Genomic DNA, 17,294 nt, shown 5'->3' with positions numbered 1-17,294 from the left:
TCACAAGCCCTTCCCTCAATACCTTTACATAACCCGGGCTCCACTGCACTGAACACAGCATTGTGGTAAGGGTGGAAGGCAACTTTACTCCCTAAAGCAGTTCAAAAGCAACTTTGATTCTTCCAGGCACTGAATACTTTACTGAAGGTTTCATTCTCACATTTATCACACCACACTATAACTGTCTGAATATTTACTTCTTTTACCAAATGATAATTTCTTTGAGCAGGGACTGTGGTTTTCTTCTGCATTATCTTTTAAATTTTTGATTAATATCAACTACCTACACTTTCTACAGGATAGAGTTTAATCTTTCCACATATACATAACAAAGTAATCATACCAACTAGCCCTTCCATTTACTTGCCCACTGTTCCATGAAACACCTTCACCTGACTGTTATGGTACTCATTATCAAATCTTCTCATATTCCTCCATTCTTCTCAGCCTCTGGTAAGACTGTATTTAGATTCATACTGACTATATATTCCCACCTACATACATATATTTGATTTCCACAAATGAAAGAAAACATATGGTATCTGCCCTTCTGTGTCTGACTTAGCTCACTAATTTTACCCATTTTGTTACAAATGTCAGAATTTCAATCTTCTGAGTGATTGAGTAATATCTGATCATATATATATATATATATATACATATACACACACACGCCTTATATACAACAAATACATGAAAAATGCCCAGGATCACTAGCAAACTGGAAAAGGCAGTAAAAATCAACACAAGGTACCATCTGAATGGCCATTCCAAACAAGAGAAAATAAATGAAGGATGTGGAAAAAAGAAACCCTGATAAGCTGTTGGTAGGAACACACATTCTTGTAGCTTTTATAGTTATGGAGAAGAGTATAGAAACTTGTAAAAAACTGAAAACAGTTCTAACACCTTCCCACCCCCCAGGCTATCCCACTCCTAGGTTTATTGCATCACTATTCAATTACAAAGATTTGTGTATCTATGGATGAATGGATAAAACAACTGTGTCTAACTATTTCATATTCCTACCACAATATATGTAGAATACAGTATACTTTTTAAAATGTTTAATTAACTCTGAATGATTCAATATATTTCAACAACTACAGCAAATGAGTAAAACACATAATGAAAAGTTTGATTTTAAGAAATACAAATATAACACTATCTGGCCCAGCTCTGGCCACTGTGGCCATTTGGATGAGTAAACCAGCAGATGGAAGACTTTCTCTTTCTTTTTTCTCTCTTATTGTCTCCCCCTCCTTTCTGTAATTCTGCCTTCAAATAAAGAAAATTTTGCAAAAAAATAAAAAAAAACTTTCCTCAGTGTTTTGTAAAGCTAAACAAATCACCATGTAAATTATGTATTAATCAATTAAGATGTATATATTCATATAAAATAATCACAATTACATGATTGTGTTATAAATATATAAGAGTACATATTAAATAACTGTAGTTTAGACCTTAATAAAAATACAGTCAACAATACATGTTATTATAAAACATTCTTGAAACTGTTATATCCATTTTATATGGGTTGCTAGTGCAACATTTAAATTTCATATTAAATAGTTAAATTCATCTTTTTACATATATTATTATAGAAAAAGTACATGCATTTTCCACATTTATGTATTTTTGGTTATTACTGTATCTGACTTAAAGAAAAATAAAACATCAAACTAGAATACCTTTTAAATCTATTATTATTATTATTACAGCATTATTATAATACTGTTTTATAACTAGACTGTTAGGTACATCATGTGAAGACACAATTATGAAAATTCTTTGAGAAATACATATATTCTTACAGACTCCCAAGCTACTGAAAATACTTATCAACAATTTAAAAGGTAGAATAAAAGCAGACTTACTTGTGCTCCAATTGCGCTTGTTAGCTTGAAGATATATAAAACTATGTCTAGAAATGGCTGCAAAATATTGAAAAACACAGAATTAAAAACAGAGAACTGATTTGATTAAATCTAACAAACTAGAATAATAGTTAATATACTACTACTACTTGTCGACGTGTAGGGTTCCCATTATGTACTATAACAAAACATATATCAATAAATACATCAGATACAATTCTTATCTTCAGAAACTTAAAATATTGATAGCTTGACCAATGTCTGCTGAATATCAAGTAGGAAAAAGATATGATAAAAGACACCAAATAAAATGACCTGAGTTGCAATCTCAAATCACTTATCAGCTTTTCATGTATCTTTGCATGCAAAATAAGGCTCTTCCTGCTTTAATATCTTTTTATTCAATTATCTTATAACACATATACTGAAATAATGATACGAGCTTATAAATCTAATTTTGTGATATAAAACTCAAGTCTTGAGAATACACATGAATATACTGCTCCTCACACAGAGACAGTTCAACTGATAACACGTTAGCTGCATATATTTTGTTGTCCCAAGAAACACAGACTGTGTTCATTCACTTTAGGTCCATAGCCATCTCTTTCTGATTGATACCAATATTATTACTAGAATAGATGGCTTGGTTTATTACTGGACTCGTACTAGCATCTACCTTTTCTTCCCCCTATAAATTACTAAAAAGTAGAGATAGTTAAAAACTCAGGTACATTTGAGTTGTTGACAAATACAATGACTCATATTTAAGTCAAACAAGTAGACGCTTAAAACAACACATTGTAATGCATACAACCACTACAATTAATTTGATGACCATCACCATCTTCACTAGCACAGACATGAAAAGCTGAAATATAAACTTGCTTAGTACCACAATGGGGAAAAATGCATAATGTTTTGACTACAAAATTCATTTACACAATAGGGATGCCTGCATTCCAAACAGGAATCCCTGCATTCAGGGAAGGCCTGGCTCCACTTCTCACTCTGGCTTCCTGTTAGTGCATATTCTGGAAAGGCTCAAGCACTTGAGGCCCTGACTCCTGGCTTTGGTCAGTCCGGCCTTGACTACTGTCGTTTGGGGAGTGAACCAGGTGAAGGAAAAACCTCACCGTCTCTGTGGCTCTGCCTTTCAAATAAATAAATAAAAACATTATCTAACAACTTATATAAACACTTTCATGTACTCCCCTGCCCCACCTTCAACAAAAAATTCTGGAGAACTCAATAAAGAACAAAGATCTTCACAAAGTGAAAAACTATCTTCGTAGTGGCCTGTGCACAGGGTGGGAAGCTAGTGTGGATTATCCAATTTTTCTAAGAACTGCTTATCCTCTCCATCAACATGGCAGAAGCAGGAGTGCTCCAAGTCTTAACTCAGCCCCTTATATATATATTTTTGCCCCAAGAATGGATATCTGGACCAACTGTGACAGGATGATGAACCTATCAGGAAGAGGGGAGAAGATCCTAGTCAGTGCAGGAGGTCATGACAAATAAGTCTTAAGAAGACACAGTAACAGCTGTAAGGGTGGTGAGACAAGATATCTAAGACAAGTAAGAACTAAAGAAATTAGCACAAAGAGGAAAAAATCAGTAAGGGCCTATCTAAGTTAAGGGCTTTGACAACATTCTGTGAAGGAGAAAACAGTAATTAGAAAACTACATGGATGGGCGTTTGGAGAACAGTTAAGACACCACTTGTAACACCACCATCATCAACGTGCCTGGCTTCCAGTCCCAGCTCTGCATCAGAATTCAGCTTCCTGTTACCACAGACTGGAGGGAAGCAGGTTATGACTCAATTAGTTGGGTAACTACCATCTATCTACTTGGGAAACTCAGTTCCTGCTCCGGGCTTTGGCCTGGCCCGGCTCCGGTAGTTATCGGAATTTCAGGAGAGAATGAACCAGTGACTGTCTCTATCTCTTGCTCTTCCCCTTTTAAATAAATAAGAATTTCTAGAAAACTAAAGCCAATTAACTTCTTGTAAAATTTTTTTGCTCTATTAGAGATACGGAAGCAGACACACAGGCAGGGAAAGAAGTTCTATTTATTGTTATGGATGTGCGACTAGAAACACAAACTGACAATCTGTAACAAATGCTAGAAATACACAGGTGAAGAAATGAAAGTTCAAATGTCTTTTCAGCCTGAAAATTCTAGCCTTTAAACTCTTACAAAGTCTTTGTAAGACACCTGTCAGTTCCTGGCCAAAACACCATAGAAAAATAACATTAAAACTAACTAAATACAATTAAAGCTATTACAGTAACTCCAATGTTCTTATAAAAACATTAAATATTTACACGTTATGACTTCTCCATCCAACTCTAAGGACTTTTTCTTAAAACCAAAGGTCAACAAATTAAACAAATAATTAAAAAAAAAAACTTACCTTACTAAGATTTGAATATAGATCAACTACACTGTTACAAAATTTTTCAACATCCTGTGTGAGCAGCTGGTCTGGATTAGCTATTCTGTTGTCCAGATTTCCCATTTTGTAATACGTGAAAGCTCTAAAACAGCAGTTAAAAACACGACTTTAAAACAAGTGATTTTTAAAGCAAAGCAAAATACCTTTCATTATTCTACCTCATTTAATATAACAGAAAAAGTTTAGAGCCAGATAGACTGAAAACTGGCCCTCTTTTTTTTTTCTTTCCTGTTTTGTTTTTTTTTTTAACTTTTACAGGAAGCAAGTCCAGAGAAAGATGAAGAGAACCAGATTCCAGGTAACTCATTTCCCAGATGCTTCTATGCCTCACAGCAGGCTAGGAGCAGGCTTTTATATGTTAAATAAAAAACACAACTATACCCCAGGATCATAAATATTGTGACTCAATTTAAGTATTTTAATATAAAAACAGGTATATCACTTACTGGAGATACTCCTCATAGAGGTATTTAGTGAGTCGTACTCGAAAGCATAGTTTCAGTTCATTTAACCCATACTTTAAGAAGTTATTAACCAAAGAGATCTAAAAAAGCAAGCAAATATTGATTATTTCTCTGTCATTCACTGTGTCCTCAAGTCCTATGATTTTTATAACTGACAGTCCAAACTTAAATGATTTAGATGTTTTACTTAGCATTTACACTGATGCTAAGAAAACAGGCCAACTCAAGTGCAACTGGCTTTAATAATCTTACATTAAACTGAATTCTAATTATGAGTTGCACCCTGTAAATTTTGTAAATAAATCTGTCACATTTTTATCTAATACAAAGATCTGCTTTGGGGAGTTATTTATCTTTATATCATCTGGTTTTTTTCCATCAACACCACAAACTGAGATATGGAATTGTATAAACACTGAAGTTACATTTACTAAAAACATAGTTTAAGGAGGCTGGTGTTATACGTAGCATATTAAAATACAGCTCAGGACACAAAATCTCACACTGGAATTCTGGTTTGAATCCCAGCTGCTCTGTTTCTAACCCAGCTTCCTATTAATGCACCTGGGAATGCAATGGAGGATGGCCCAAATATCTGGGCCTGTGCCACCCAGGGGAGAGACTAAACCATAGCCTAAACCAACAGTTCTCAATCAGGATATGTCCTAATTTGGGAATACCTAGAAACACCTTTCTGTCACACCTGGAAGACAGGTGCTGTTGCCAGCTAACAGGATAAACTAAAAACTGGATAAAGTTGGGCCTGATGATTAAAAATAAATTATGTACATAACTAGGAATAAAATTTATACATACTTAGTACACAATTCCTTTTAATTTCTCTAAGTAGCACAAACATACTGAAAAATTATGCTATAAATTATTATGACTAAGCTCAACATAGGAATGCAATGTCACACATTTTTAAAGAATTCAATAAGCAAGACATCTTAAAGATTTTAACAAGGACGCAAATTTTCACTACTTAAGCGAGATTTTTAAAGAATTAAACTTACAAGAGGCATGGCAGCGATGAAGTTGAATAAGTATCTCTTGAATTCTTTCCTGCTACGACCAATGATACCACTGCAAACCACCACATGCAGTGCATTAGTTGCAAAAGAAGCAAAACACAACACAAAGAAAACAACTGAAAAGCTCTCAACTTACTCCTGGAAACTTAAGAGTCACTAAGAAAAAAAATACGTGAAGGAACATTTTCTTACAAAAGTTATGCTGACTTCCAAAAATGTTGACATTTAAAAACATTTAAGAGACAGAAATAAAAATCCCAGGAACTGGTGACTACAGGTAAAATAAAGCAGCAATTGCTTGCTCTTAAGTATTTTAACATTCTGATTCACATTAGATAGATTAACCAGGGAGAGATCAACAACTTTCTAAAATAAAGGTTCTAAAATAATTATTTTAGGCTTTGAGGTTGCAAGCTCTACATTGTAACTATTACAATTGTGCCACTGAAGAGCAAAAGCAGCCAGAAACAAGAACTGCTGCTAACAGTGGTAACAGTGAAGCTCCACCTTCTTAGGGCTGCATCATCAGAGACAGCGCAGCTCAGCTTGGTCCCCCGGAGCCTCAGGGGTGGGCAGAGCTTCAGCCCTCGATCAACCTTCAACTACATCAGAAGGTTTTACATAGTTCCTATTTCTGAAATACACATTAGAAATGTAAAATAAGGTAACACTTGGAAGCCAACGGGTAAAGGATCTCACGGCATACGATAGGTCTATCGTTTACAGAAGGAATGTAATTTACTTAAATCACAGAACTCTTTTTTCAAATAATATTTCTTAATATTCCCAAATATAATTAAATACATTTTGAGAAACTCTGAACTAAATTATCCAAATCGATCTCCTCATTAACAAGTGACTAGTATAGGTATATGAGAGATGTAATTTCCTTTTTATACAGGAATAAGTAAATAAAATTGGGAAACCATGAGTTAATGCTAACCAGTGTCTTTAGCAAAAACCTGCTCAAAGCTTTTACAGTAATATAAATGCACTGTGACTTCCTAATGGATACAGCATATAACATATTAAATCTACGATTAAACCTATATTAAACCTACTATTCTATAACACATACTTTAGTATTACTTTGGGTAATGGAAAAATTAAGTCGAATTTTGATGTAATCCCTAAAAAAGCCAAAAAAAAGTTCAAAATTTTTTTCAACTGAAAGAAAGCAAAAATAAAATCAAACAAAAATGTTGTTTATAGCAGTAATATAGACACATTAAGCAATGAAGACAGTACAAAAACTTGAGGTGTAAGTTAAATCGTTTGAACCAAATTATACAATTATACATCAAACCAGAGTGTTTTAGTGTTGCCCAAGCTGTGAAACACACAAAATCACAACATGTTGGTAAAGGACATGCCATCATTCAACAATGGTTTACCATTGGAGTAGCAGCTATAAATTTAAAAAAAGGTTTCTGGAATAAAGCCTTATTTCTGCTTATTATTCCACTGCAAAAGAACAATAACAATTATTAATAAAAAAATAACTTTACAGTAGTCCTAATGACTAGTTCCCAAACATGTAAAATCTTCCCCGAAGATGATCTGTGTATTTTAAAATGTTATGGGCAGCCAAATGGGCTACCCATATTTTTTTATTTAAACCAATAATAGATTATGAAGGATTATCTTTCATATCATGGAATTACTACAATCTCTACCTTAAATAAATATATAATTTTAATTCAAATTTACCAATACTCCAAAGTCATTCGCTAATACTAACAACCCTAAAATATGAAAAGGATATTAAAGTGAAGTACATTAAAGCCTATAGCAGGTCTCTTGAAGCCTTTAGCAAAAATGAATCTTCTTAGCAGAAATACATGCATCTAGATCTGCCTTAAGAGGCAAAAAAGGAAAAGATAATAAGTCAAATTGCAATATAACTTCAACAGTGAACCAGAGAAGTTTGTTAACTTTTCAAATAACCTCACAATATTTTTAAACTTTTAATTTGATCAAAATTTATTGAATATTAATGTTCGACCAAATATTAAATCAGGCAGCAGGAGCTCAAAAGTGTTTACCTAGGAGAATGTTGATTACTTTAAAATGGCTGTTTTATAATCAGTGTATGTGCTTAACAGTATCAGGAAGTTCCTGGCGATATTCTTGTAACTTCTCTGTAAATTTAAAATGTACTGAACTAATATCTCAAAGACTATCATAGAAATTTCAACAAAACATTGAAAGCATTTAATCTCATAATTACATTTTAAACCTGTACCCAATAGGCTCATTCATCAAGTAGCATTAAAAGCTGACTCATAGTTTGTAAAAACTTTCCTCATGTCCATTATTACCAATTAAATTGATGTGACAAATATCCTTGATTATGCATTATTTCTAGGCTAAGCCTTTAAGAAAATAAAACGTAACACCTATCTGATTTAACTTGGAAATTTCTAGTTTAGAAAACTTAATATTAGGGGTCATCATTGTGGCACAATGGGTAAAGCAACCACCTGCAATGCCAGCATATGGATGCGAAGTCACATCCTGGTTACTCCATTTATGATCCATCCCCCTCCTAATGGCCTAGGAAAAGTGGCAGAAGCTGGCGCAATTATTTGGACACCTGTCAGCAACATGGGAAACCCAGAAGAAGCTCCAGACCCCCAGCCTCAGCTTAGTCCAGTCCTGGCCATTGCAGGCATCTGGGGAATGAACCAGCAGTTGGAGAATCTCTGTCTCTCCCTCTCTGTTATTCTTTCAAACAAATAAATAGATTTTTAAGAAAAATCTAATATTATTGTTCTAGATTACAAAAGTATAAAAACACAAAGCATGACTAAAAGCAAAAAAAAAAACTTTTAAAGTAAATCAATTTTCTCTTCTAAACTGTAACTATACAGTTTATATGTAATGTGATTAACAGATGACAAAATCTAATAATATAATTATGGTAAACATATCAAAACACTTAGCAATACTGTAGTAGAGGAATCTATATTTTATCGATGCAATATTTAAAGCCATAAATAGTTAACAAAAAAAAAGATATGATTTTATAGTAATGTAAAAGGGTATAAATGTGTCTGTATAAAAAAGACTGAATTTACTTGTGCACGCTATTCATAAAAACAGAACTTGGCGGGGTCCAGCATGATAAGCTAAATCTTCGCCTTGCACGTGCTAGGATCCCACATGGGCGCCACTTCATGTCCTGGCTGCTCTACTTCCCATGCAGCTCCCTGCTTGTGGCTTGGAAAAGCAGTCAAGGGTAGCTCAAGGCCTTGGGACCCACGCGAGATGCAGAGAAGCTCTGCCTCCTAATTTCAGACTGGCTGAGCTCCAGCTGTTGCAGCCACTTGGGGAGTGAATCAGCAGATCTGTCTGTCTCTCCTCTCTGCAAATGTGACTTCGCAATAAAAATAAATAAATCTTTAAAAAAACAAAACAGAACTTGGCAATAAAAACTGTCCCTACTAAGCCAATGGACTACCACGAATGAACAAATATTCCACGTTTAACTTCTTGAGCTGTGCTGATGTTCCCCAGTAGGAACAAATACTCACAAGGCCCAACTCCCCTGACAGATGTCCTTCAGTGGAAACTATATAAGCAGCAAGTCCTCAAATCTTGCTCTCCATTTTTAAGACCTTCATTTTTAAACATGCACTAACATCTGAGAGTCACAGATTGCTTGAATACAGTCTACACAAACAACACACATCATAATCATTAAAAATTTAAAAAAAAAAAAAAGGATCATGAAGAAAACAAACAATGCAGAAAGAACAAAAACAATTGTTCTTTTAAGAACCAACAGCCTTGGGGCCAGGCAGCATGGCCTAGTGGCTAAAGTCCTCGCCTTGAATGCGCCGGGATCCCATATGCCACTTCACATCCAGCTCCCGGCTTGTGGCCTGGGAAAGCAGTCAAGGATGGCCCAAAGCCTTAGGACCCTGCACCCGCGTAGGACAACAATAAGAAGCTTCTGGCTTCAGACAGGTTCAGCTCTAGCATTTCCAGGCTCAGCTCTAGCATTTGTGGCTATCTAGGAAGAGAACCATCAGACGGAGATCTTTCCCTCTGATTCCTCTGTATTCATTCTGTACTCATCTGTAAATCTGCCTTTCCAATAAAATAAAATAATTTTTTTTAAAAAGTTGCATTTACTAAGATTAAAATGAGAAAAAAAATTACATTAGAATGTGCACTGAAACTTTCATACACCACTTATACATCACAGACAAACAAACAAAAAAAAAATAAGAAAAATGGAATGAAAGTTTGGAATTCAAGTTGAATCTGCAGGAGCGGATCCAGGTCCTAAAACTTTCCCAGTGATCTCAAACATCTGCAACCATGGCTGGGAGCACAAACACTACAGTGATACCTTCAAAACTGTGAGGAAGAGAGTCTTCTAACCAGAAATGCATAAACACTGCTAAATTATCAACCAAATGTGAGAGCAGAATAAGACATTTTATGTCTATAAGATGTCAGAAATTTCTCTAGCATCTTTTCAGAAAAAGACTGCATTTGCAAACATGAGTAAGTAAAATATGAAAGAGGGAAAAAAAGATTCAGAAAATTCGAGAAAAGATGAAACAAATTCCTCAATTAATGACAAAACACTTGAAATCTGTTATCCAGTAGGCCCTGATTAGAGCAGAAATATGGGAAACTACAAGATACAAGGGAATGAAGGTGAAATTGCTGAGAAAGACAGATCACCTGGCAAGTCTGACCACATCACAACATTAGAAAGATGTACAGTACTCTCAAAAACTTGAGCTGAATTACAGCACATTACCAAAAATCTGTAACTAATGCCAGGAAGAACAAAAAGCTTTATTAAAAAAAGGAGCTACCTAAAAGTAAGCCACACAGCTCAGCTGAAAATGATAGCCAAAATCATGGACAAAAATTCATAGTTAACAAAAATATAAATTTAGGAGCATGGTGTGAGGGTAAAAGAGCCGATTCTCCCCACCCAAAGCAAGAAATGCGCACACACTAACACTGAAGACATCGGGACACAGTAAAACCAGTGGGTTACCCTGAAATGCAAACATACATGAGGAAACAGAGACCACAGACACCAACTGACTCCACGTAATGACAGTGTGAGTGGAAGCAGTGATGTTTTATAATTTGTAGGAGGACTGTTTGACAATAAGCTATATTCATGTATTACTTTTTAAGTTGTGTTCTGATAATACTATATGTCAAATAAAACCATGAGGCTATCACAGGATTCAGGAAGACGCGCTGAGTCTAACAGCCTATAAAATTCACCCATATTCAACATTAGGTGTATAACTTTTTAATGCTATACAGATAAACTTCTTTATTCTACTAGAGAAATGAGTCTGGAAATTTGGGCATAAACCATTCTTCCTCTTCCTATAAATTCTCTTAGAAGCAAATCAAGGATCTAAGAGAAAAAAAACCTCTATTTCAAAATTTAGCGGCATATAAAACTTTCAAGTACTGTCACTCAAAAATTATCTTAGACTCAGTATTTTAAAGTTTTCTGACAAAATACTACATATCAAAAAACATTTCATTATAGGAAAAATTGCTTACACTGATATTTAAATTGGCATCATGAAGAATAAATTCTTTATTACTAGATAAATGGTAAATAGTTATAATAACCAAAGATATCCCAATACACATTTTCAAAAATTTTTAATTCAAAGCAATTTATTCTGAATTAATCATCATAGTGACTAATAATATAATATGCAGAAAAACAATGTTTAAATACAGAAAATACAAACCAAAAGCAAATGTCTAAGAATTATCTCTCTTTGTAATAAGTATGCTCAAGGTGACTCCCTGAAATACTTTGGGTGTTTTTTCCACAAAATTATCTCATTAATTTTATATATCCAACTTGGTAGTTTTAAAACCCCAATTATAGAATTACAGTTAGATTTTCTGCTTTACTGGTCTCTCCCAGTCTACAAGCTGTTAGCTCAGCAAGGCTCGGTATAGCAGATTCCCCACTTCACTGATACATGATGCTATGACCTCTATCACACCGTATCTGGCACACAGAAAGCAAATGAACAAGCGCATGACTTGAATTAAATACTTTTACCTAATTTGCAAACTGTTTCTTGCTTACAAAGATAGTGCTTAAATGAGACAAATCAGTATTGCAAACATACGTGAACAGACAATTACCTTTCGATCAGTGTCCCATTTTGAATCATCCAAACATCACAATAGGTTCGAGACACCAGCATAACAGCAATAAGTATCAAATAACCTGTCTAAAATAAACCAGGTAAATAAATGCACTTTAGAAAATTAAAAGGCACACTAACTGAGCAAACATTTTTTATTTCCAAATTTAGAATTTTACTCTAGCTTTAATGCCATTTGTTCACATTCTACTCACAGATAACATTTAAATATAGTTATAATGGAGCTTTAAACCATAATATAAATGGAAAAGGCCTTACATATCATTTAATCTTTGTTGTCCAGAATGTGAGGCCTAGGAAGTCACAAGACTCCCCCCTCACTACTAGTCAACAGCAGAAGCAAGGAGAACAACTCTGATCACCTCAACCATGGTGCATTAACGTGTAACACAAGCAAAGAAAAACAACAGCAAGTATTTACCCACTGAAGATTACAGTTTTACATAGGTAGAATAAATCTGGGTAATTCATTAGAAGAGTCTTAAAGAGTGTTTTGATGTTCAGTTTGGTTACCAAAACAAGATTCACTCACTTTAAAAGGAAATAGACAAACTTAGGTAAACACATTTGTTTAACTTTATATGAAAAATGAGGTTCAGAATAAAATATGGCTATGGCATTAGAAATATTTCATAAATCAAATAAAAAGATTACTCATAAACAAAAACAGTGAAGGACTTGGAGGGGAAAAATGCTTTAAAATCCTCAATATTACAGGGCTGAATATCCAGCAGAGCTTAGACAATATAAACTTATTTCAACCTTCTAGGAAGAGCAAAATAGTTGAAGTGATGTCTACAGAGTGTTACTGAAACACTACTGTGCAAAATGAACTATGAAAGGGACAGCAGAAATGTGGGGTGATCAAATCAGGTACCTGAGTATTTGCAAAACCTGCTGCGTCCTTTCTCCTTCCAAGACAAACACACACACTCTAAGACAACCTTAAACATGAACAGGAAGAATGACAGTAACACAGAAACTAAAGCCTGGGTGAGGGGGAACATTTACTGGCTAATACAGGCAGTTTCAAAGTTACTGAATGAAAGGTAACAGCATCTATTTCTTACACCATTTAAAAGAAAAAGAAATAGAAAAACTGGGCCTGGCCTGGTAGTCTAGTGGCTAAAGTCCACTCCTTGCATGCGCTGGAATCCTATATGGGCGCAGTTCGTGTCCCGGCAGCCCCAGTGGCCTGGGAAAGCAGTAGAGGACAATCCAATGCCTTGGGACCCTGCAACTGTGAGGGAGACCCAAAGGAGGCTCTGGGTTCCTGGCTTCAGATCAGCTCAGCTCTGGCCGTTGTGGCCACTTGGGGAGCAAATCAGCAGACAGATCTCTGTTTCTCCTCCTCTGTATATTTGCCTTTTCAATAAAAATAAATGAATCTTAAAAAAAAAAAGTGAAACTACTAGAAATATAATTCTTCAAGTGAAAGACAGAAGGGGCCCTAAATGAAAAGGCCTAAGACAATGTCAAAGAGCCTAGGCAGCTGAGCAGTCACACCTGTCCCTCAGCCCAAGGCTTGCCTTCTTGCCTAACTCCACCACCCTGGGGTTAGGTATTCAGCTGGCAATAGAAAAAAGTTCACTCCAATATATGCTATCTAGCAATGCCAACTTTTAATTCAGATACTGTCACAATCCTAAATAAATCACTGCATTATAAAAGATAATATTAGACACAGAAACTTTATTGTTCATTATTTTTATACTTTTGGCTTAATTTTCCACTTAAACAAGTACCAACTTTATTTGTCCCACTTCAGCAAAATCTAACAAACTTTCCATGTTGACAGTTCTAAAATGCCTTACATGCATCAGCAACTCAAGTACTGTAAAGATTCAGGCAGTCCTTCAGCTTATGATACGTACAAAGTTCCATATTAGCTTAGATTTTATTTTCATTTCTCTATTTCCCATACCATTTAGTTACTCAGTCTACCCCTCCTGTTTTCTATTGCTTCTATGACTAAATTGCTCCTTGAACTAAATTCCCAGGGAACTAGTCAATGTTTCACATTCACTTCACTCACAGTGAATTTCTATAACTTTAATATCAAAATTAAGTTCTAAGTGATTGGATCATAACTGTATCTTTCCAGAGAAGTTTGTATTTTCAACCAGGTTTCTTCAAAGAGAGATTTTAGAAATTAAAAAGACAATAATTATGCCTGAAGAGTCTCAAGGAACCTTCACAAGGAAGATAAGAATCGTTCCACTGTTTTTCAACATACCGGTTTTTGTTGGGAAAAGGGACAAGTTTTCAGACACAATACTGTATGTGATAGCATAAACTTCAATGACAAAACAGTAAACAATCTACTAAACAAACAGTACTAGAAAAAAAAAGAGCAAAGTCAGTTTGTGTCTCACCCTACAAGAAGATGCCAACTACTTTTAATTAGTTTAGAGAATTAGCAAATAGAAAGCAAAAAGATTGGAGATCACAATTATCCAGCTAAGATACAGTGAAAACAACAGGAATGGAAAAGCAGAAACTAAATCTATTGAAATTAGGATACTGGGGAAGAGTATTTAAGACATGAAAGGGAATAGATTTCAAGTGTCAGAGTGATCCCATTTTGATCAAAACACATGCTCACAAACAAGAGCACACTCCAAAATGAGTAAGAGATCAATAGGCCCTAAGAACAGAAAAATATCTATCTGCATTTTAAACTCCACTTCGAGGAGCATGCATTACGTCCATCTAGTTAGAAAAAAAAAATGTTGTTTTATTATTTTTTTTAGAGTTTCTCTAACACACAGTCAACAGGATAGGATTTTGAGTGACAATAAGCAGAGCAAGTCTGGCGTGACAGAGGAAAGGATGTTCTCTCAGGAACCGCCTGCAGCTGTGCATCTTATCCTTTTCTTGCTACCATCAGGTTTTAGGTTTAAAGACCAAAAGCAGAGCTTGGAAGTAAGACTAACTATATAATATCCAGTTAGGAAAAAAATAAAAATGACCAGATCTGAAGAGACAAAAAGGAGAGGCAAGGGGAGGAGGAGTCAAAACCAAAAAAAAAACTCTGGCAATATAAAAGAGAATGTTGAAGTGACTACAAAAGAACACATCATTGTTCTAATAAGCATTAAAAATCTTTGTCAAGTCATAACAATCTTGAAAACAGAGCAAAGGAAAGAACAGTAGCTATTTTAAAACTAGCTCACTTTCCAAAAGTTCTTAATTTCAGGGATCACTTTGAATAACTTAAAAACCTACCTGATCAAATGTGAAGAAGCAAGTTTTAATATATCCCTTATCAATGTGACTTCTTAAACATACAAATATAATGAAAAACTTTACCTTCTTAAACTCAGAAGTTACTAACAGTATTTGGTCATTTAGCATAGCTGCCCAGCAGTCATTTAGTATTTCACATACTGCAGAATAAAATAAAAACCGGCACCGAACAAGGGTATTTGTACAACACATGGTGATTTGAAGACAAAAATTTGGGAGTTATCTTTACCCATGTAGGAGCCACTTGACTGAGAGTATAACCAAAATTCTTTTTGCTTTTCTGATCTCAAGAACCTCGAAAGTTGAAAGTTAATATTATAATCATGAGACATACCTCTTTGCAAAATGTTCTAGGAACCATAATTTTCAGAATCCGTGAGAGCCTTGATAAAAACACCCTGTCCACAACAGCTCGCTCTTTTCTTCCTTCTTTCTAAAGTAAAAAAAAAAAAAAAAAAAATAGGAAAAAGTTACTTTTAAGGGCGCTATAACAGATAAATAAAAACAACAAATTGTGTTGCAATTCAATCAATATACTGCATGTATTTCTCTTATTCAAACATGCTTTTGAAAAATAAGATGCCATCTGAAAACTGGAGCCATATGAATGTACAGGAGACGACTGTGAGCAGAGACAGTGGCTGGGGAACAGCAAGGGCAAAGCCCACTCACAGGAGGACAAGAAAATACCAACTTGGGCCATCGATGGGAACGTGGACAGCAATAGGAGAGGACACAAAGGCAGTTGAGAAACAGTCAAGTGCCTTTCCATCATTTATTATCCACTTCCTGATTAACAAAGCACTTTCAAAAGAAAGATCCTGAACAAGTTTTCCCAGGTATCAACTACAGGAAACTTTTGCATTCCTAGACTGATCACTTCACCTTAACATTTTCAGTACCCGATTTCCAGTTCACTGAGCTCCTTTATATAAAGTCTGCATTCAGCAGGAGAAACACAGGCAATAATTTTAAACCAATACATGAACTACTACAGAGACCAGCCAGGAGCCTGAGGAAAAAGACAAGAAGATCAGAAAGGCTTCTGTGGACATTAAGGTGACACAAAGTCTCCAGACTTTGGCCTGGTCCAACTCTGGTGGTTAGAGGAATCTGGGGAACAAACCAGAAGATCAAATATGTTTCTCTCATTCGGTCTACCGTTCAAATACAAGGAAATGTAGGGCCATTAAAGTGGCACAGTGGATAAACCCTGTGATACTAGCATGCCTGTGGGCAGTGGTTGAAGTCTCAGCTGTTCCACTGTACTTAATTTCCCATGTTGTACTTTTATACAACAGGCAGCATCAGCACAAACATGTGAGTAATGTGTTACAAAACATAAAGGTGGTACTGTCAGGCAATGGGAATGTCTTAGCTCCATTATAAGCTTATGGGATCAGGATCACATCTACAGCCTGTGGTCAACTAGAAGGTAATTATTCAGAATGATTATATTTAAAAATTCAATAAGTTACTTTTTAATTGTTTGGCCCAAAAAGTAACATATTTACTGTAAAAAAATCTTTAAATTTTGATAACAGAAACAAGAAACCTACACCTACATCTCAGATATTAATCGTTAATAATTTTATACTCAATCTATCAGATTTTATTTTAGTATATGCTTGCACGTATTCTGTGTATATACTTACTGTAAATTTTACAAATGCAATCCGTGTAATAATACTTTTTTTTTTTTAGTTTTAAAGCAAGATTTATTAGAAAAGCTGTAAAAGGAGGCTCCCATCCTAATGATGGGAGGAGGCTACGAGATAGAAAGGACCCTTACCCCCTGCCATAGTGGCAGGAGGAAAAGTGGGGAAAAAAACACCCATATCAATGGTGGGGAAAGCACCTTTTAAAAGTTTATCTCAAAGATGTTTCTCCATAAACAAAGAAAATTCCTGGTTTGTGTGGTACCTGGCCCTGGGATTCTTTTTATTGCCAATCAAGAATGCTAATACATTCTTTTTATTGCCAATCATTTATCTTAACCTAATTTTATCCCCTTGGGC

General features: G+C 35.0%; 1 protein-coding gene across 4 annotated transcripts in view; it reads right to left on the bottom strand.

Annotated features, from left to right (window-relative positions):
• The window catches only part of ABCD3 (ATP binding cassette subfamily D member 3), a 73,589-nt gene that overhangs the window by 30,063 nt on the left and 26,232 nt on the right, over nt 1–17,294 (bottom strand). For all 4 annotated transcript variants that reach the window (XM_040998238.1, XM_040998241.1, XM_040998239.1 and 1 more), the window contains 6 exons: nt 15,611–15,709; nt 12,005–12,093; nt 5,825–5,894; nt 4,791–4,888; nt 4,303–4,426; nt 1,881–1,937 (listed from right to left, as the gene is read on the bottom strand). In XM_040998238.1, coding sequence (XP_040854172.1) covers nt 1,881–1,937; nt 4,303–4,426; nt 4,791–4,888; nt 5,825–5,894; nt 12,005–12,093; nt 15,611–15,709 — 537 coding nt within the window. The remainder of the gene's footprint in view (nt 1–1,880; nt 1,938–4,302; nt 4,427–4,790; nt 4,889–5,824; nt 5,895–12,004; nt 12,094–15,610; nt 15,710–17,294) is intronic.

The sequence above is a fragment of the Ochotona curzoniae genome, unplaced genomic scaffold (assembly GCF_017591425.1).
Source record: "Ochotona curzoniae isolate NIBS_2020 unplaced genomic scaffold, NIBS_Ocur_1.0 scaffold_1037, whole genome shotgun sequence".
Lineage (NCBI taxonomy): Eukaryota > Metazoa > Chordata > Mammalia > Lagomorpha > Ochotonidae > Ochotona > Ochotona curzoniae.
This window is presented reverse-complemented; position numbering and strand designations above follow the sequence as displayed.